General features: G+C 37.8%; 1 protein-coding gene across 13 annotated transcripts in view; it reads left to right on the top strand.

Annotated features, from left to right (window-relative positions):
- MECOM (MDS1 and EVI1 complex locus) overlaps positions 1-21,304 on the top strand; it is a 594,443-nt gene that overhangs the window by 513,934 nt on the left and 59,205 nt on the right. For 9 of the 13 annotated variants that reach the window (XM_050779936.1, XM_050779940.1, XM_050779948.1 and 6 more), the window contains exon 3: positions 21,055-21,189. In XM_050779936.1, the coding sequence (XP_050635893.1) occupies positions 21,055-21,189 (135 nt within the window). Of the gene's footprint in view, positions 1-18,237; positions 18,431-21,054; positions 21,190-21,304 lie in introns of those variants that run through there. The other 4 variants (XM_050779945.1, XM_050779944.1, XM_050779942.1 and 1 more) reach the window with 2 other exon arrangements.

Here is a 21,304-nt window from a genome sequence, read left to right as displayed (position 1 = left end):
TAGGAATGTAGCTCAGACAAGGAATATGACATGAGGTCAGTGTCATGCACCTGGGATGCAGACCACAAGTGTTTTTTGATGATAAAACTATAAGGAAGTTTAAAATAGTGTAAATAATCAGATAAGGAAGCAAATAACAAGGACAGATATGCTAGATTTAGGAAGAAACCACCACTAACAACCCCAAATGACCTTCCCTGAGCTGTGAGACATAATTATGGTTTCATGCCATAATGTTAAAAATCAAATATAATTGTTATTAGCATACATTTTATGACATAGATTCATAGCTGGAGACAAAAAAATAAGCAATTATTTTCCTTCTTTAATTTTTCCTTTGTGTTTTTAGGGAAATCTAAGTGAAAAATATACAATGAGGATAGATGATTTTTTTTTTTATGGTCACTTTTGAGAACTTTAGTAGATTAAAATTTTACTTCCAAGAAGTGCCTCTCTCCCTGTATTAAGTACTGAATTCCTTTTTGCATGTATCTTTTCCTAAAAGACTATTGTATTAGTCGATTTTCATGCTGCTGATAAAGACATACCCAAAACTAGGCAATTTACAAAAGAAGAAGGTTTATTGGACTTACCGTTCCGCATGACTGATGGTGGAAGGCAAGGAAGAGCAAGTCACATGTTGCATGGATGTCAGCAGGCAGAGAGAGAGCTTGTGCAGGGAACTCCTGTTTTTAAAACCATCAGATCTCATGAAACTCATTCACTATCATGAGAACAGTGCAGGACAGACCCACCCCCATAATTCAGTCATCTCCCACTGGGTCCCTCCCATAACATGTGAGAATTAAGGCAGCTACAAGATGAGATTTGGGTGGGGACACAGAGCCAAACCATATCAACTATAATTTAAATATATTTAATCAATGAAAAACTAATTGAAAAAATAGCATGATATCACAAACCAAACATCGGTTCAAATTGGTTCTTACTTTGATTAAGATTGAGCCTTGGCAAAATCATGTTGCTTCACTGGCCTCCATTTAATTACTAGTACACAGCATAGATTCCCTGATGTTCCCAGAGTATATTTTGGTCTTGAAAATACCCACTAGTGGTGCCTCTTTTATTAATCTAATGTTTATTATTAAACTGATATTAGGGGTCCTAAGAGTCCCTGTCAGTCACTGGTTGGCTCACAGTGACCCTAAATGCCAACTCCCAATTACCAAGGACATGATATCTTTGGCTTCTTAACAGACCAGTCTTTCAGGTCATTACGTCTGAAATAGTGTAGCCTTGGAAAAGAACATGGCAGAATATATAGGCAGATTGATCAGAGTTTGAATCCCATTTTTAATACCTACCAGTTAGGTGACTTTGGGCTACTTCTTTTTTCAGTCTTATTGAGTTCAGTTTTGTCATCTGTAAAACAAGGAAAATCATCACCTTGTAATCTGTTAGTGAGCTGTTACATGAAATGATGTATACTAAGCTTTCTACATAGAATAGGCACTTAATAAAGATTGTATTATAATTACTATTTTTTATCATCTTGCCAGCATCTATTACTTCTATTACTTCAATGACTTGCTAATTGGTCACCCAGGATCCACTTGCCCTCCCCCTACCCCAATACACTTGCCACATTGTTGCCAGTGGAGTTTTCAAAGATGAGCATTTGGCAAGGGTTATGTCTGATTTGTTTCTGAATGAAGGAATACATGAGTGAAATTAACAAGATTGACTAATGTTAGAAATAAAATATTTAAGTACGCTTGCTTTAAAAGAGAAAAGATGAATGGATATCTTTTGCCTACATATCCAATCTTAGCCAAATTATTTACAAATAAGTTAAATCCAGGGGCCTATTTTTAAGTAACTACAGCACAGAAAACTGCACTGAATAGTACATATTTAGGCATTATGCTTAAGATTTAAAAGTGTTTTGTGCTTTTTGTTATATTATTATCATTATTGCAAATGAGTTGAATATATGTAGATATAATGTCCTTGGTTGTTAAACAAAATAGGAAGACCCATTATCCGAAATAAAATACTTCTAGTTTGCCTACAAAACGTTATGCCTGGATATGAACCTTTAGTGTGTTAGTAATTATTAGATTAAAAAAGAATTACTCTTACTGCTTTCATATTTTACCAGAAGAATTACTGTTAAATTTTCCTTTAATTTATTCTGACAGATTCACCCAGCACTTAGTATGAAACTGTCTAGTATATTGGAATCCACCGGAAAATTAATCTGTTTGGAGCACACACATGAAGATAAACATACCTAAGCTACTACAATCTATATTTTTAAAACATGTGAGGATGATTTTACACACCTAATGAACAATAGTATGCTGGGTTTTTTGCAAAACAGTTAAATGAACATTGAAAATATGTTTTGCCTAAGCTCCCAGTAATATTATTTTCCACTTTTGCCTATCTTTTGAATGAGAGCAAGTCTCACCTCTTTCATGAAGCTTCCTGTACCATGCCATCCTTTATGCATCTCCCTTCTTTTTGAATCTCTGCAGCACTTATCATTCGAACGACATAATTTAGTGCTTAATGACGTACAGTCTTGTACTATTTGCCATTCTTTCAAGTAGCTTAGTCTTGTCTCTCTAAATAGATTGCATGAGACTTAACGGCAGGGACAGTGGTTTAATATTAATTTTTTATTCCCTCTGCCTTCCAAACCTTATCCTGCAGCATATTTGGTTTGGTAATTTTCAACCTGTGAGTCAAGAGCCAAGGAATCGGAGAGAGTGATGTGGGGGCTAGGGAAATATCCCAGAGCTATTCTGTGATGGTCTGAGGACATCAGGCAACTGAATTCTCTGTATCCACCAAAGAGCTTTGGCTGGTGTGCTTGGTGTCTATTGCTGCATCACAAATTATCCCAAAACTGAATGGCTGAAAACAACAGTAAACATTTAGTGCTCTCAGTTTCTATGGTTTAGGAATTCGGGGGTAGCTCAGCTATCTGGGCAATTGTGGTCCAGGGTTTCATCAGGTCGTAAGTAAAATGGCAGCTGTGGTCATCTAAAGATTGGACTGAGGCTGGATAATTTGTTTTCCAAGGCCACCCTTTCACATAGCTGGCAGGTCCTAATTGTTCCCTGCATAGACCGTTCTACAGGCTACATCATGTTCACAGCACATGAACGACAGGGAGAAAGACAGAGAGAGAGACTCTTTTAACCAAGCCTCAGAACTCACATATCATCCCTTTCTCCTCATTCTGTTTATTGGAAGTGAGTCACTAAGTCCAGCTTATATTCAATGTGAGGAGAATTAGACCACTTTTTGAAGAAGGGGAGAGAAATTTTAAAATTTCTAAATATATTTTAAAACCATCACAGATGGGTGGTCAGTATATTTATCTTCTCTCTTTACCATCAACATAGTACCTGGAACATGGAGAGGATGAATGAGTGAATGGTTTGTCTTTAATCTGTGACCAGTAAGTATTTTTTTTTAATCAGGAAAAAAAAAGTCCTAGGTCTTCTTTTAGATCTATCTGTATCCTCTAAATTCTGAACTGTTGGCTTAGGGAATTTGTAAATATCTGTCTCAGACCCCTTTTGATGGTGGTGTCAAGGTAAGTATGTAAAAATAAGACTGTGTCTCTCTTGCTGTATATAAGGATGCTGAGGCTCAGCTGCCATTGCCAGCACTTATACTAGGTTTGGTCTTCCCAGTAGTGGCAGTGATTCACCAGGATCCGTGCATGGTTCTGTTCCCTTATGACTAAGTATAGGGTGTGGTATGTAACCAATGGCCAACCCAATAGATTTTTTTCCATTGGATTTTAGAGCTCATTAAAGGTGGTGACCATGACTTAATCATCAGTGCACATTCAGTGTCAAATGATGTGCCAGAATATAGAAGATTCCTCATAAACACTTGTGGAGTAAATTGAACTAAGTTGGTTTACATGTTGAACTCATTGTCCTGCTATTGTAACATAAACTTCCAGCCAGCGGAAACAATTTTTGCACCCAAAATCAAACAGTGTCTACTGAGATCCTCTGGATTCACACTAATGTCTTATCCTGTGTATTGTCCTTCCTTTTCTGTGAATGTTTCATCTTCTTTTTACCACATTCTGAAGAAATATATATATTTAAACATTTTTAATTTTTAATTTTTGTGGGTACATAGCAGGTGTATGTATTTATGGGATACATGAGATATTTTGATCTAGGCATACAACGCATAATAATCTAATCAGGTTAAACGAGGCTATCAATAACTTCAAGCATTCAGCCTTCCTTTGTGTTATAAACAACTCAGTTATACTCTTTTAGTTATTCTAAAATGTACAATATAGTAGTCACCCTGTTGTGCTATCAAGTACTAGATCTTATTCATTCAGCTTACTTCAAATATTGAGGAAAATGTCGTTCAAATGTAATTTCTGTTCAAGGTTTATTTTAAAAAACACATATCATTTCTAGTGTAATTTTGAAGATTCTTATTTTTCTTCATATGTTTTTTCACCTGTCTCCAAAAAAGTCCTTTCTTAGAAAATGTTTTTCCCCATTCAGATTGCGATTTCTGGCTTAGTGTTTGGACACCATTATGAATTTGTATGTGTGAATTTGTATTCCTATCATTTATTTTGGTTACTCTGGCTCTGTATGTTTTCATCTGTTTCTCAGAAGCAAATTGCTGCCTGACTAACCAGAAAATAAATCAAAGGGACAAAATATTTGTTTCTCTTTTTATATAAAGATGGCGATATAAAAATCCACCACCAACAAAAAAACCACAGAGGGTATTTGCGTAGAAAGTACCAACTATTTTATTGAGTTAGAACTCCATTTAATAATAGCTTATGCTTATTAGGTGCTTATTATGTGATAGACACTAAGTGAAGTGCTGTGCGTGGATTATCGCGTTTAATCCTCTCAACAGCCCTACGAGATACTTCTTATCATTATACTCATTTTACAAAGGAGAAAACCAAGGTGATAAGTAACTTTAAATATGCCACACCCCAAGCACATAGCGAAGCTGTGATTTGAATCCAGGCTGCCCCACTGCAGAGTCTGTGTTGTTAGTCACTATCCTAAACTTCTTTTTTAAAATTTTTATTTGGATTTATGCTATCTCTCCAAGTACCATACTTCTTTATGAGTCTCTATTTACCATTACACTCAGTGCTTTATATACTTCACCTCAATTGTTTAACCCTAATAACTTCCTATAAGTCCCATTATTGCAATTTTGTTTATTTATTTATTTTTATTCATTTATTTATTATTATTATTATTATTTTTTGAGATGGAGTCTCACGCTGTCACCCGGGCTGGAGTGTGGTGGCGTGATCTTGGCTCACTGCAACTTCTGCCTCCTGGATTCAAGCAATTCTCCTGCCTCAGCCTCCCAAGCAGCTGGGATTACATGTGCCTGCCACCATGCCCAACTAATTTTTTGTATTTTTGGTAGAGATGGGGTTTCACTATGTTGGTCAGGCTGGTCTCAAACTCCTGACCTCATGATCTGCCCGCCTCAGTGTCCCAGAGTCCTGGAATGATTATAGGCGTAAGCATGCCTGGCCCACAATTTTAGAGATACTAAAAGAGAGGCTGAAGAAGTTGAAGCAACTCAATGTCACATAACTAGAAGCAGACTCCATTGAGGGCTCTAACATCAGAAGGCTATGGTCTAGCAGGAAACTGTGGATGAAACTGATTGCTCATGAGACCAAGTGTTTTCCTTTTTGCTGAGGGGAAGCTTGTAGTTTACTGGGCCCTAGGAAGAAAACTTCCTATCTCATTATGGCAGCTTACCATGTACAGCCCATCACCTTCCCTGTGAAAGGCCATGAAAGGCAGGAAGTTTGTGAAAACAGATGACTGGCACTTCGTCCTAGGTATGGGTGATTCGAGATTTGAGTTATGAGAGCCATGAACCTCGGTTATCACCTGGACCACACACAAAAAATTTTGGGGGTTAGGGAATAATTACAGAAATGCTGGTTTGCACCCCACTATGCATAAAAACACACTAATTGTCTCAATTATTTATCTTGTCATTGCAATGGAATATTTTTCATAAATGAAACCAAATTCAGTGTATTTACATCTTACTGAGAGCTTAGGTTCTACAGTGAGCAGGTAGTTGAAAATCAAGTATTCAAAATTTTTCTCTGCTCAGCTCTTGAACCATCCAGTGTTGGAATGGATCACCGTGGCTTCAGACGCGCACCAGAGGAAGTGGTATATTTGCATTCAGAGGATGCATGGTGTGAAAAATACATACCTTTAAATCCGAGAGTCACACCTGATGGAACACGATACTCATAGTACAAAGGGCATTTGAACACTGATTCCTTTTGAGGAAACAGATGATTCATGTTTCCATCTCATGTTCTTTCCTGGGTAAAGGCTCATTCATTCTCCCTCTTTCTCTCATCCATACTCCCTCCCTTCCATTTCTCTCTGTTTGTAATAGTTGAATATTAGTAAGTTGAACGTGTATATGTTGTGACGTCACTGTGTTTTCCAAGATTAAAATTCAGCAAAATATATTTTTATAAAGACTTTTGTAATGACTTTCTTGAAATATTCCAACACTGATTACCAAGGAGATCATATACAGACAATGATAAACAGTTTTATGGTAATTTCTCCAGGGACAACAACCACCACAACATTTTTTAAAAGTTACATAGCTAAAACACTTAGTGAATCATTTAAATTTAATTAATCAACACTTTTTCTGAGAACTTTTGAACTTCGCCTGCTCTTGTAGAATGGATGTGGGGAGGAGGAATATGAAATTGTACAAGGCAAAATGTAATATTAGACAAAAGTATGAGTTAAAAATTTTAAACCTGTAGTCATTTCAATCACTTTCCTAGGCTCATAATTTCAGTGTTCTCCACATCATGATCTAGCTGTATGGTTTATTTATAAATTGGCAGTGCAGATTATATGTGGAGAGAAATTATGTGTGAATCAGGGTGCATATTTTTCTTTCCTCTTTAAGTATTTCCATTCATGTCCCTTCTGGCATCCCCCCTTCTAGTTGTAGGGCACTGCCTTAGCAAACTTGGATTTGTTTTCCAGCCAAGAACTACATACAAAACACAAATACCTTTGAGAATCTGCTTCTTGGAAGTTGACCAGTACTTAATTCTGGAGTATATAGACAGGCTATATTAAGATTTTATTTGAAGTTGAATAATTGACTCAACAAAATTTACAGAAAGACATTTTCAAAGCTACCGCTGAAATCAATGTCCATATTTTCACAATGATATAGAGATTGTATTGGTACTTTAACTGCTATTGGAATATTTTGACATTTTACCATTTGATATGTATCATAAGATGTGACACTCACTAAATGGATTATAAACTAAACATACTTTTCTGACTCTGTAGTGTTGTTACCTTTATCTTTTAAGTGTTTGGCTATAGTCATTAAAATAGTAAAATGAAATTTTAGGACTTCCAACATAGAGAAAGGATAAATGTTTCATGAAATCATTGATAATAACTTAACACATTCTTTGTTTCTTAACTCTGTAACAGACATCATAACCAAGTATAAGTAATATGCAGCATCAGCCATCAGAGATTTGGAGGGGGGCAATTATTCTGAGGGCAGAATTGCCTGACTAAGCTTTCTTCCTTCCTTTAGTGTATACCTCTTTAGGTGTACTTTCAATAGAAGCAAGCATATTCAATAGAACACAAATTAATCACAGCCTCACAACCATTAGTGCTCTTTGCAGAGAGGACTGTGTGTTCGCTCCTATGAAATGTTCTGTTTCTCAGGATGATGAGTTAATTCATCTGGAACAACATTAGTTCATCAAGGTTTGTGGTTTATCTAAAGATCAAATTCCTGTAATTTTGTATGCCATCTGATTTAATGTCTAGCTAGTTTAGTGGTTAGACAGTCATGGGCAGGCGTAACACATGAATCTAATATCAAAAGCTGGAAAAAAGGCGAATTCTTAAAGGTTTAATTCGGGCATCCTTAGATGGAGATTTCACTGCTGCTTTTCTTTCTCCTAGGGAAATGCATATCTAGATAATGCCAAATCTTATTAAGAAAAATCTAAATAATATAAAACATTGCATGGGAATATGCCATGGTAAAAATCTTTGCTTTAGAAGGACTTCTAATGGGGGAGGATAGGAAGAAGTGGGTTGATCTTGAAATGAGATTGTACATATTCCTTTGGAAGGTTCTCAGGTCGTGTACTCAAATACTATTGTAATAGTTCACAGGCAAAGGATCAATTGGCTAGAGTTTACTGATAACCTACTTTCTTTGTGAGCTTTATAGACTTTTCAAATGCTTTCAAGTTGATTAAAATGTGGAAGCTTCATTTTGTCTTTATTTTTTTGTGACTGTTTTGTAGGGACTTTTTTTTTTTATCAAGAGTTGAGAACAGTCAGCTGATAGAAAAATATATGTATGGGGATATTTACGCTTTTCTGAAACAAAGTAATATAAAACTTTACTTACAAAATTGTTTTCCTTAGGTGTTCCAGTGGAAGGGGAGAGGGCTTTCATATAAGCTTAATTATCTGTGATGATGCCTGGTTGAATAAGCCAAATAGGTCTCTTTACTAAAGGACTTCCTAGACTTTCAGAGTTTTAGACTTAAGAGTATTTAGTACATTGGTGCTCATCGTGAAGCTCCAAGAGGGAGCTATCTTTATCCACTGGGTGAAGTTAGCTCTGAGTTGACCTCAGAGCCGATTTCCAGGGAATATCTGCTAATAAGTTTTCTAGTAACCAATTAGAAAATGCTGGTGTGAAGGATGTTTCCTGCCATCGAACAGTCTACAGGCAGATTGGCTGATCACAGAAATATCCCAAATGATTTTAAGTATAATGACTAATTAGTAAATGGTTTTAATATTACATACTGTAAAAATTTCAAGGAAGAGAACCTGGAAGGCTTTGCAGGAGCTTGATGAATGGAACTATCCCTTTACCTACTTGATCTATTGTTTCATCTCCTGAATGCTGTCAGTATGAGAGGTAAGAGAAGTGAAGGACCTATATCAGCGCAGTTGAAGGGCCAAGAGCTTCTATTCATATTTCCAGTTGTTAACCAGTGCTAAAGATTTGTGTAGAGGAAACAAGCAGGAAATGGGCCTAGAAAGAAGATAAATTGGACATCAAATTGTAGAGGAGGAGATTGCATATTGGATTAGGGGCTTTATTTTCTAGCAAATCAGGATCCATTGGAGTTTTTGTTAATGCAGTTTTTCTTTTGGTTTTTGCTTTTTACCTTTTGTTTTTAGGTAAAGCAAAGCATTGTTATAACTTTGTTCTTTTAGGAAGACTAATGTTTGGTGTAAAAATGCCACAAAAACTCAGGCCTAAAAGGACAATGGCCTTCACTAGACCAGTGCCAGTGGGAAAATGAGCTTCCTGTAGAAACAATTTAACAGACCAACTGAACCAATGACTATTTATTGGGGACAGTGGAAGAAGAGGAGTCCAAGATATTGTCCAGGATTTGTGCCCAGAGAAAGGAGAGAGATGGTAAAGAAATGGAAACATGAGGTGAGGCGAGTATGGCAATATTGTGCTATCTGGATAAGCAGCAGTGGTAGGAATTCCTTTCTAAATCCCTGAAAGAGAATTATCACTGCATCAACTGATTCCTAAGGGGGAATAGTGTTAAATAACCAAGTTTGCTTGGATGTAAATAAAGTAATTCCCCACACACTTAGCCATAATTAATTCTTACAAAGAGGCTCAAAGACAGTTTAGTTTATGATGAAAAGCTGCTACTGAAGATGTCAGTAGGAACAAAACTTGATTCCGCCCTTAAAAATCCTACAGTGGTCCTTAGGAGGACAAGGGCATTAAGGACACACCAGTAAGTAAGGAAGAACTGGCTATAAACCAGGAGAGAAGCACAGATAATTTGGGGTAAAGGATGAAAATGTCAAGCTTGGGTGGTAAAAATCAGCGGGCATAAAAATTGGTTGGTTTAGAAGGATGGATAAGATTTTATCTAAGATAACTAAGGCAAAATAAATTATAGGCTGAGCAATAATAATGATAGCAATTAAACTTATAATAGCAATACCAATAATAATAGCTATTTTCTATTGACTACATCCTATATCCTCTGCATGATTTTAAGTGATTTACGTACATTGCCTCATTGAATTCTAAAAAAAAAAAAAAAAAAAGGAATGAATTTATACTGAATTGTTAGGCAATTGGAGCTCACTGAAAAACTGTGAGCAAGGGAATAAGTAACAGCAGATGGTTGAGAAGATTAACATCAAGGACTTTAAACTGGTGGGAGAGTGAATGGTGGTCAGAGGATCTGGTAGGAGATCATTGCAATAATTCAGACTAGAGGTAACAGGCATCCAAGTTAGGCATTCAAACTAGGTGAGAATGGAAGTCAAGGAAGGACCTGATCCACTTTTTTTTTCCACTTTTTTTTTCAACAAACATCTACTAAATACTTGATGTCATGCATTATGGTAGACTCTGGGCAATAGGGGCAAAAAAGATAGACCCAATTCCTGTCCTCTTGGTACTTAAAGTCTACCTACCAGGAGACATTGTAGAGAATAAATTTCCTGGCCTTGATAACAATTATTGACTTAAAACTAGTCCAAGGTGTGTATGTGTGTGTTCTTACCCTAGTTTCTAGGGCTCTGAAACTCAATGGTATTCCACCTTTGCCTCAGAATACTCTCTCTTACTGATTGGCAGAGAACACAGTGGGTAGAACAGAACAAACTCAGCTGCAAGCCAGACAGAGATGGACATCTTCGTGGGTAGCACAGCTTGAGAGAAAAAAAACATTTTTCTTAAAATTCTTCCCTTCCAAGGTCAGGGTAAGGATTAGGGCAACTGACACTGGAATGGAAGAAAGAGGATACAAAAATACTTACACTTTGCTGTTCCCCAAAGTATAGGTCAGACTGTTCCTTATTGTGCATGTATGTAAGTTTACTCTAACCCATTACACAAACACAAACACTGTGAAACTTACAGTATTTTGACCTGTTCCCATAAACTCAGAGCAGTTCACACTCACGTTACCCAATTTATTTTCCCAACACTCGTAATAGGCTGATATTATGAAACTTTCATGGAAACCTACTCAAAGGTTAAGTGACTTACCCAAAGGTACACAGCTAGGCGTGGAGACAGGAGGAAAATCAAGCTTCCAACAAACTTTCCCCACAAGATTATGAGTCTAAAAGTATTCTTAAATGGTGTTTCTAAAGCTCAAGGGAAGAAGCTGACCCTGGAGTTATTGCATAATGTGCTAAATACTATATTGAAAGATTGAATTAATTAAAATTAATAAAATAATGAAAAATGAATTCCTTATAGAGTTGAGGTTTCTTCCAAAAGCACTTACTACCTCACTTATTTAGTATAAAGTTAAAAAGAATGAGGGATTTCACCTTTTGAGACTAATGATAATCATAAGCAAAGTTACCTTTTATAAAATAAAAGGATAATAGTAATTTTTCCTAGTGATATAAAAATACCAACTGTCTGAACAACTAGACTGATATGTTATGCATTTTTTTGTGAATGTCTTAGTTTTTGTATTTATTTTTTCATCATTTATTTATTGAATATATCTTGTAATAAATATCCATCAAAGAGTTAAACATCTCTACTTTTGGGAAATATTTCTCTATTGTCTCTATTTTGCTACCAAAATTTTACAGTATTTTATTAACATTTTTATTTTATCATGATATTTTCATTTAAACTTGGTATAAATTTGTTGCTGTGCATTAACCACTCAGCATCATAGCTTAGGACTGAAACACATCAAAATAGTCCAGCAAAAAATATTTTAAATATGGTAACCTTAATTGGAGTTTAGAAAAATAAAACTTTTGAGTGTAATAATTTATTCACCAGAGCTGTTTCAGCAAAGTACTTCATCTTAGTTTCCGAAGAGCTGCTGGTCGTTGCTAAATATATTTTAAAATCGAAGCAAAAAAGAAATCCGCTCTCATTCTGGCCAAATATACTATAAAATATTGAACTGTTAAAATCTTTGGCATTTTGGGAAAAGATCAGCTAGGTGATTATGCTTGTATAGTTAATTAATAAGAAAGGAAGTAGGTGATGGTTCACTGGGGAAACTTTTGTTATCACCATGTCTATTTATGAAGGATCCCATGCTGCAGGGACAATAACGGGGTGCTAATTCTGAACGCACACAGTGCCGTCCTACAAAGACATCAAGATTTGTAGGAAATCAACCCTCCAGCAGTCCTGGCAAGCCAGACTGACCCCAGCAAATGAAAATAATCAAAAGTAATTAGAAGCGTGCTGGACTACTCCTCGGAGAGCCGAATAGGAGAGTAAACATGCCTGAATCCTCGAGCCACTGCAAAGGCCCATGTCTGAGCTGTTAGGTGCCCTGACCTTGTCCACATAAAGATGTGATTTATGAAGTGCAGGGCACAGCAGCAGGGCTTCTGTCTTCTCCTGGAGAACCAAATTACTGAGGTGGAGATTAACATGCTTTCAGTCGGGCCCATTTCCAGACCTAGGGAAATTTTTTATTTACATTTTTTTTTAACCTTTAATTTCCTCTTTTCTAACGGCACACCCCAATAGATAAAAAAAAAAAAAAAAAAAAAAAAAAAAAAAAAAAGGCAGAGTCCACCAAGAGTCACCAGTAATCTCTCTCCAGTGCAGTGGTGATACGTGTTGGGGGCTATAGACAGTCACAGCATTTTTGTTGGTAAATTTGTATTGTGCTGGACTGTTTCACTGTATCTGCCTGATCAAAGCATCACAGAATTCACATTCATGCTTAGAGAACCAAGCCTGCAAAATACTTACTAAATTAAAAAATAGAAAGTATTGAAATTAAACAGAATATTACCTTAAATTTCATGGCATTCTGATCTAGTTTATCTTGCCTAAAGGTCATGCTTCATTACAAAGTTTACTGTATTAAATAAAAAGATTTGGGAGAAGAAATTGTGGGTGGTAGAGAATTTAGAGGAGTAGGAGAAAAGACAAATTGGGAGAAATATTTATATATGAATTAGTGGGAAGTCTCTTGAGTCCTAAAAGACATACTTACATTATTTCTTATCTTTGTGTCAGTTAGGTTAGGTAAGATTTTACAAAATCCTATTCTGACACGGAAAAGGAAGCATTGATTTTCTTTTTAAACACACATCAATATCTATACACGAAGCTAATTTAATTAGCAGGCACTTATTGTTCAGCCAAATGTCATTTTCTCAGATTATTTCATGCTTCTTGACATGAACCATATGAAACAGGATTTAACAGAATCTCAATGAATAAAACTCCACTTGAGAAATGTAAAAATGCACATGTACATTCTTGAAAAGCTACAGAAAAATAATGTTAAAACAAAAATGTTAGGCTTGGAGTTTAGTGTATATTTAGCCACCTCAAGAAACTCAAAGCTGCAGAATTAAGGGAACTTAGACTGAGGTTATAAAGTGCCTTCCTCTATAAACGAAAAACATAATGTCAGGGTGAATGGGAACATACTTTATTAACTTTATGGTATTGAAAACTGCCAGCAAGTTGTCTTGTTTTTAAATATTGTCCTCTGCAGAGTGTTACAGTGCTGTTTGTCCACAGGAAGCCTATTAAAAGTGGACAGTGCAGTCATTTCATCTGGCTTTGGCTGGACTGCTTTTCTTTCCTTTAATGATGTGCTGGAATGTACCATGCCCATAGGGTCTCCATTAGAACTTTTACTTCTGGGACGATCATGAAGTTTAAGGCTTAAAAGAGGCATCAGTTTACAGTCTTGTGGGAATCACTTGAATACTGGAGCACTAACTTCTTACTGCTTTAACTAATATATTGACTTATTTTAAATAAACAGTTACACAATGAAGGCAGAGCCAGTGGCCTTATTGGAAATCTTTGGGCTTTTTAAAGATTCTGCAATCCACACAGCTGGGGAAGGAAGGAAGGGGCCTGAGGAGGGTTTATGCCCTTTTCAAACCAGGAAGAAAACACATTAACCTCTCCCACCCCAACGCTGCCATCAGCCAAAGGGGGATCTTTACAACTCCCAGAAAATCTATCAGCTCACACTCAACCCTCATATTTTCCAATGCCCTTTTCCTGGTAAACAACAATTAACAGAACAAGAAAGAAAAAATAATCATTCCTTCTGGAAAAATGTTTTTAAAATCTGGTTCTCTTTTTAAACCTCACTGATGAATCATTCCATTTTCTGCTTTCCCCGAAGCTATACATTTGTTATAGTTTGTTCTCCTACTCCATCCCCTTAATATTTAGATCATCTGTCCTGATACATGTTTGCAAATTAAAGCTGGTTTGAGATTATAGTAAAACCATTATTTTTAATAGCCCATTTCAAGGGCAGTGCTAAACACTGCAGAACACGCATGGTACTGATTACTGCTGAGCAGACAGCGGCTTTTGCAGATTAATTTGTAACTGGGAACTACTGTAAACAGATTTCACCAGAAATCCCAAGGAATAAAGGGAATTGGTGATGGTATTTGGCTCCTTGTATTTATTTATTGTTTTAGAAACCTTCTGATGGAAAGCAAGCTCACAGGGGGAGAAGCAAGCCCCTTGCAAAAACATTTTCCTCTAACCTTCTCTCCTGTTTCATTCATTTATTGGGGAAGACGGATCAGGTCTTCTAAAGAATTCTTATTTAAATAGCAAGAAGCCCCTTTCATGAGAAACAAGGCCAGTCTAACTACTGTGGGATTTCAGAACCCTATCTTTAAACTTTAAGTTGTGTCAAGAAAAAGTGAGATGACTCTGCCTTTACATGAAGTTATTGTTATATACCCAAAGGAGAAAGGGAGTGGGATGAGGTGGGGGAGAGGAGAGAGACAGACAGACAGACAGACAGACAGACAGACACACACACACACACACACACAGAGAGAGAGAGAGAGAGAGAGAGAGAGAGATTAAGATTTAGTGTTCTGTTAGCTTCCTTTGCCCAGGTCCTTCTGATGATTTCCTTTAGTCTTTTTCACAATTTATTCAGTGGAGAACAAGACTGATGATGACGATAATGATGATATTAATATAATAATAATGATGATGCAATAAATTCTCCATTCTTCTAGGTACATCTTCCAAGGTCTCGGAGGGTAAGCATTCGCTCTTGGTTATATTTGGGGAAGAGAAGCTCAGACGTAGGAATAGCCTTCGCTCAGGCTGATGTCTGCAGGCCTGGACTGCAGTGTGCCCTCCTCCCGTTGTGAAGCTCGGGAGGACGCGGAACGGCGGGCGAGACGGAAGGCAGAGCGGGGTTGCCGGCGCCTGGCGGGCAGAGGCGGTTTCACCTGGGTGGCTGGAGCCGCTGGCGCTGCGCTTTATTTCGGAGCGCAATGCCATCTACCGGCGTCCTGCCGTACCTGCAAGTATCCAGACCTTGAAAGTCGCTCCGCCTCCCCCCACCCGAAGCCAATGTAGGGGAAAAAACTCGGAGGCCCTTTCCACGAAATCCTAATTTAGCCAGGACCTGCCAATGATTCCACACCACCTTTTATTTACCTATCTACGTTTCCTCGTTTTGAAAGCAGTTTTGTAAAGGGCAAGGAGGTGGGGGGGTTGCTGCAGGGCTGGGGCAGGGGTTGGGGCGCTGAGCTCCCAGACCCCCTGATCAGGTCGCACTGTCTGAAGCAATCGGTTCCCCAGATTACTTGTATTTAATACACAATGCATCATAAAACAAATCCCTCATCCTGACAGGAAGAAAATAGAACAGCTCATAGCTCGAGCCGGTCCAATTTATGGCTAAATTAAAAAAAAAAAAAAAAAAAAAAAAAAAAAAAAAAAAAAGCTCCGACAATGGGCAAGTTGAGGAAGGGCAGGAAATCAATGGCCACGAACCCGGAGCTCTTAAAGGTTCTCAAACGTCCAACTCTATGGGAATATCTGACCGGGTTTTAGGTTATTTACAAAGGATTTTTCCTGTCCTACCTACCACTGCTGTGCGATTTTCTCTCAAACAATGGCCATTATCTGAAATAACAGTTCAATGTCACAGATAACAGGCCACTGAAACGAATTAGTCACCACTTCTCGTCATTTTCTTTCCTCCAATCCCTCCCTTTTGCTACTATTTTTGTTTTTAAATCAATATTTTGGGGAAATATAGTTCTACTGGATTTACACGTTTATTTGCACTTGGAGAAAACAAAAAGTGAGTGGCACTTGTGTTATTCCGTTTGCAGCTAAAGTTTAACCGTCAGCACACTTTCCAGCCCCTCTTGCCCCACCTCTCCCCCGCAAGTGTCCCTAGACTCGCTTACTTTGCTTTACTTTCCATTGTTGAGCTGGGGAGTTGGATTTTGTCCATTTGTTTTTATGAATGGAGTTTTGTGATAAAAACGCGTTAACTTCCATTTAGCCAGTGGGATTTACTAAATCTTACAAAGTTGGTCATGAATAAATCTGTAGACCCTTTTATTTCGCTATGTGTCCCCTGTATTCCTTCTTCCAATGTCTTTTCTACAATGTGTTGGTTTAAATGTACCCAAGGTATATTCGAAAGTTATCAAACATAGGAGAGTGCCGATTACTAAAAGTAGCATTTATGATGTTGAAAGTTCAAAAATAATCTGAGTTGTCAAATTGCTTATTGCAGTTTTTGGCGTTCAAGGTGTTTTAATTAATGTATCAAATAAAATGGAAAAAACTCACTAGACAGTTATCAATCTCTCTAAACCCATAATACGCTATTTGGATGGGTTATATGCCAATAGTTTTTCAGATTTTAAAATATCTTTTAAGAAAAATATGATCTGAAAACTTTGCACGCCCTTTTCCTGACCTAGCTACAAGAAGGAAGGGAATAAATTAGAGTGTGAGTTTCAATTAAAAAAAAATTAATGCTTAGTGGAAAACTGGAAATGTACATATCAACTTTTCACTCTTGAGGTTGCTGTTTTCTGACAATTTCCAAACTATTTATATTTAGTCTGAACTAGCGTCCCTATACCCTAAGCTTTATCCTCGCCCCCTCCAGCGTTACCTCTCCCCCCACCCCCGCCCCCTCCGCCTCGGTGCACACACCCTCACACCCCTGAAAGCACTTCTCCACCCTTCCCCATCCCTCCCTTCCCCCATGTCTCTCTGTCCCTCTCTCTCTCTCTCTCTCTCTCTCACACACACACACACACACACACACACACACTCGCGCGCGCGCGCGCGCACACACACACACACACACACACACCACACTTGTGCTTTCAGGACATCGAAACAGAGGCTATTTCCCTGGGGAAAGAAATCCTGCCTGGCGAGATCTCCCCATTGGTTGTTTACCCGGATAAATCTACATGTTTAAGGGGGATGGTGCATCCATAATCAGTCTGTCCCTATAGGACTTGGGTCTTGGCGACCTTTTTGTGACCTCTCCCGCCAGAGGAGGCTGCTGTCACTTTAAAAATTTAAAAGAGGAGCCCGTCTGGCTTCCGATCAGATCTCTCTGGGCGGCGGGAGATAGCTCCCTTTCTCCCTCGCCCCGGGTTCTTTCTGGATGGCCGAGCAGATCCTCTTTAAAGAGACAGTTCATGAAATAGAAACCCGGCGTCTGAGCTTGGAGTTGCGAAAGGGGACGATCCCGTGAGGGTCCAGGACCCGCGAAGGCGCTGTGAAGGATCTGAAAGGGGGATAGAGCTCCCCTCGCCTCCCCGGGCCCCCCACCTTTTCAAACTCTCCTCCTCCTGCTTGTTTTCCCCCCTTGGAACTGGGAAGGAGAAGTAGAAGTTTTAGTGGGTTTCAGATAACTTTCATTACACATCGGGCTGATAAGAGCAAGAGAAAGTGAGAAAAGAGGGAGGTGATGTGAACCAGAAGGAATAGCTCCGAGCTCATTTAGGAAGGGGGAAAAAGCCAAAACACACCAAACCCGGGTCACCCAGACGACAGAAGACTTCATTTCTTGTATTAAAAATACACTGTTGGCGGACAATAAATCCGAAACGCGTGGTGCTGGAGAGCAGATCCTAGAGACGGACAAAGTTGTCAGAGACCCATTTGGAAATCGAGACGCGAGGCTTTAAAAAAATTATTATTATTATTTTTAAACATCTCGAAATGTTGCTCGGGATCGTTTGAAAGGATTTTCGTGCAGGAGCGTTGGGGGCTGCTGATTATTTTATTTTGTTTATTTTGATTCTTCTGTGATTGCCTATTATTGCTGAGTTGAGGCCATAGAAATCTAAAGGTAAGAGAACTCCTCACTTTAAAAGGAAAAAAAGTCTGGGCGATGTGAAAGTTTGTCATTTCGGACAGTTTCCTGCCCGGGCACCGTTTCTACGGGCGCCCCCCGCCCCCAGCCTTCTTTCCTCCTCGCCCGCAGTCTCGCGGAGCCCTGCTGCTTATCTACGTTGCTAAGCCGGGCGATTTCCTTGTTCCTCCTGCGAAACGGTGCGGTCTGGACACGTCTCCGGGGTGGGTCGTCCGGCCTTCGGTGGGTTTCTCTGCCGACTTGTCGGCCTCTTTTCCTTGCGCTCTGTCCTCCTTCCCCTCCCTCCGTGTGTCTCTGTCCGTCGGTTTCGGGGACGCACAAGGTGCGGTTGCCAAAATCTGAATTCCTGGCACTGGCCACGCGACTTTGGAGCCGCTCTCGGCCGAGTTCCACCTTGCCAAGTAACAGCTTTGCTGTCCAACATCGTGTGCTGCTTCGCGAGAAAGTCACATTCGGACCCTTTGGCTAGATTATGGGGATTTTTTTTCCCCCTTTTGCTGTTGGTTTTTTGAAAGGGCCTTTCTCTAAAGTCTACCTAAAGGGTTTTTTTTTTCTTTCTTTTTTTCTTTTCTTTTTTTTTTTTTTAAAGCTATCTTTGGAGCTTGACAGCTTTTAAAAACACAGGAGTGTGTTATATGAAATGACTGAAGATGTGTCGTTACTTTATTTTATTCGAGATTTCCGACACGATTAAGACATTTGGGAGACGAATGCAGTTCTGCTAGCAAATCAAAAGTGAATAATTCACCCAGGGGGCAAACGTTTCTGGAGAAAGCTAAGCTTTTGTCTTGGGGCAATAATATTGAGAGGAAGAATGTTAATATGATGGTGAAATCTTTGAATAATCATGTAACAGATTATGTAAAAAGACATTCTTTGAAAATGAACCTTTTAAAAAATTAATTTTGCTGTTGACAGTGGCAATGCTAATAATGTTAACACGGAATAAAATTACACCTACAATTTTTATGTGCAGTATATGTAATACTTAACTCCCTGCCCCTGTAAAAGGGAATGCTTGAAAGCTAAGGGGATGGATGCTTCTTGACTTTGAAATTAACAAGTTTTCCACGTCTCTCTGCAAATATGAAATGGAATTAGTGTTGCATTTCACTGGCTTTATTAAATATTTCTTTGGTGCGTCAGGAGAACTGCCTTTTTTTTTTTTTTTTTTTTTTTTTTTTTTTTGCCAGTCAAGGAAACAAACAACAAAAGATCAACCAGAAACCAAACAGACTGAGCAAACCAACAAAACCCAACAACAAACTCCAACTTTTTACTATTTAAAAATGTGCATTGCTATTGTTATTTATGTACCTTCTCAACATCTGGGATGGGGGGAAATCTCAAAGTGCCATTTGAGTTACTCAGCACTGAGAGTTGAAGTAACATCTTGAAGTTTGTAATTTTATTTATAACAAATTTTTAGAATTTGTCCTCTTAATAGAAAGGATATTTAAGTGTACACTTTTGTCTCTGTTAGTGTGAAGAGGTGTCCTTGAAAAAGAAGAGTTTGATTTGTGTGTGTGTGTGTGTGTGTGTGTGTGTTTAGCAATATCCCTATCTTACGTTTAATTTTTCTTTTTAAAATTGTGGGACAACTTATTGCCCTTCAATTTCCTCATGGCCAAAGGCTTATTCATAGGGCTTCTTGACTAAAGCGCTCAGAGCACTGGGTTTTTCTTGAAGTATATGGTGAGTTAATGACTTGAATCTGCAATTGGGTGATTGCCTGAATTCTATGCAAAATTGCTTTTGGTCTCAGTACTCAAGAGTTTAATTTTAACTTTTATGTGGGTATGCATACAGCAGAGATCTGTAGGAGTTATTTAATTCAATAATTTTTGTTCTAGGTATATTGCTTAGTCTTTGATAGGAAACTTCCTCGTTTGTATTAACTGATTGACATAACATTACCAGGCTTTGTAGTATTCACCATCAGGTCAACAACTCTCAGCTTTTAATATTGATGTTTAAGACATTATTGCTGTTAGTGAATCAGAATAACTTGGTTTAAGTACACAAGACCTTAAAAATTGAAGTTTCCCTCTTCAATTTTTGTTTACTGTGTCCTAACTAATGATTAACATTGCGATGGGCCAAATGTAAAATTTCATGAAAAATAACAAGGTACAAGTATACCTAATGATGGCAGTTCGTTACAGTATTTTAATATATTTTATATTTGTTCACAAGGAGCCAGCTTTGTTATTTTGCTTACTAGACAAAATATTGAAACATACATTGACATGTGTTAACTGAGTTTGCCATACTTTGCATGAGTGTTTCCGAATCGATTATTTTAACTTGTTTTCCTTTAGTTTGGTCAGAAGCACCTATAAGACAAATCTTATTATCTCCTTCAATTAAGAGTGTGATTTGTTTCATAGTGATGAAATGCTAACTATGAAAAAAAATTAGATGGAAGTTTTTAAAGTGCAAAAATGTGAAAATATATGCTTACATGAGACTATATAAATATGAAATATTGACTATAATGTTTAGAAATATTATGTTAATATATGCTGTTCACTATTATTTTTTGTAAAAATCACATTGGATAAAATTAGCACTAATTTATGCATATGAAAATAAGCATTTTTGAAACCAATTAATCAGTTTTTGTAACAAATTGCAAGTGCTTTATTCCTTTAAAAAAAAAAAAGCAGTGTGTTGTCATTTTCAAGGTAACTTCTCATTTCCCCTCTATTAATGTGCCTGTGATCTGACTTTTTTTAAGGATCCAAAGAAGGAATATACATTTCAATGAAATATTTTCAAACAACTGATTATTTTAATGAGTGGGCCAATATGACAATTGATTGTTCTCATCTTCTTCCCTCCAGATCTTAGATGAGTTTTACAATGTGAAGTTCTGCATAGATGCCAGTCAACCAGATGTAGGAAGCTGGCTCAAGTACATTAGATTTGCTGGCTGTTATGATCAGCACAACCTCGTTGCGTGCCAGATAAATGATCAGGTATGTTGCAAGGATTTTCTTGTCTTTCCTTGAGAGCACTAAAGTATCAGTGGAGCCTGAAGAATAAAAGTAACAGTGAACTGCAGTAGACCCTTGTGGCCTGTTTGTTGATATT

Source organism: Macaca thibetana, chromosome 2, assembly GCF_024542745.1.
Source record: "Macaca thibetana thibetana isolate TM-01 chromosome 2, ASM2454274v1, whole genome shotgun sequence".
Classification (NCBI taxonomy): domain Eukaryota; kingdom Metazoa; phylum Chordata; class Mammalia; order Primates; family Cercopithecidae; genus Macaca; species Macaca thibetana.
Note: the sequence above shows the minus strand (reverse complement) of the source record. Positions and strands in the feature narration are given on the sequence as shown.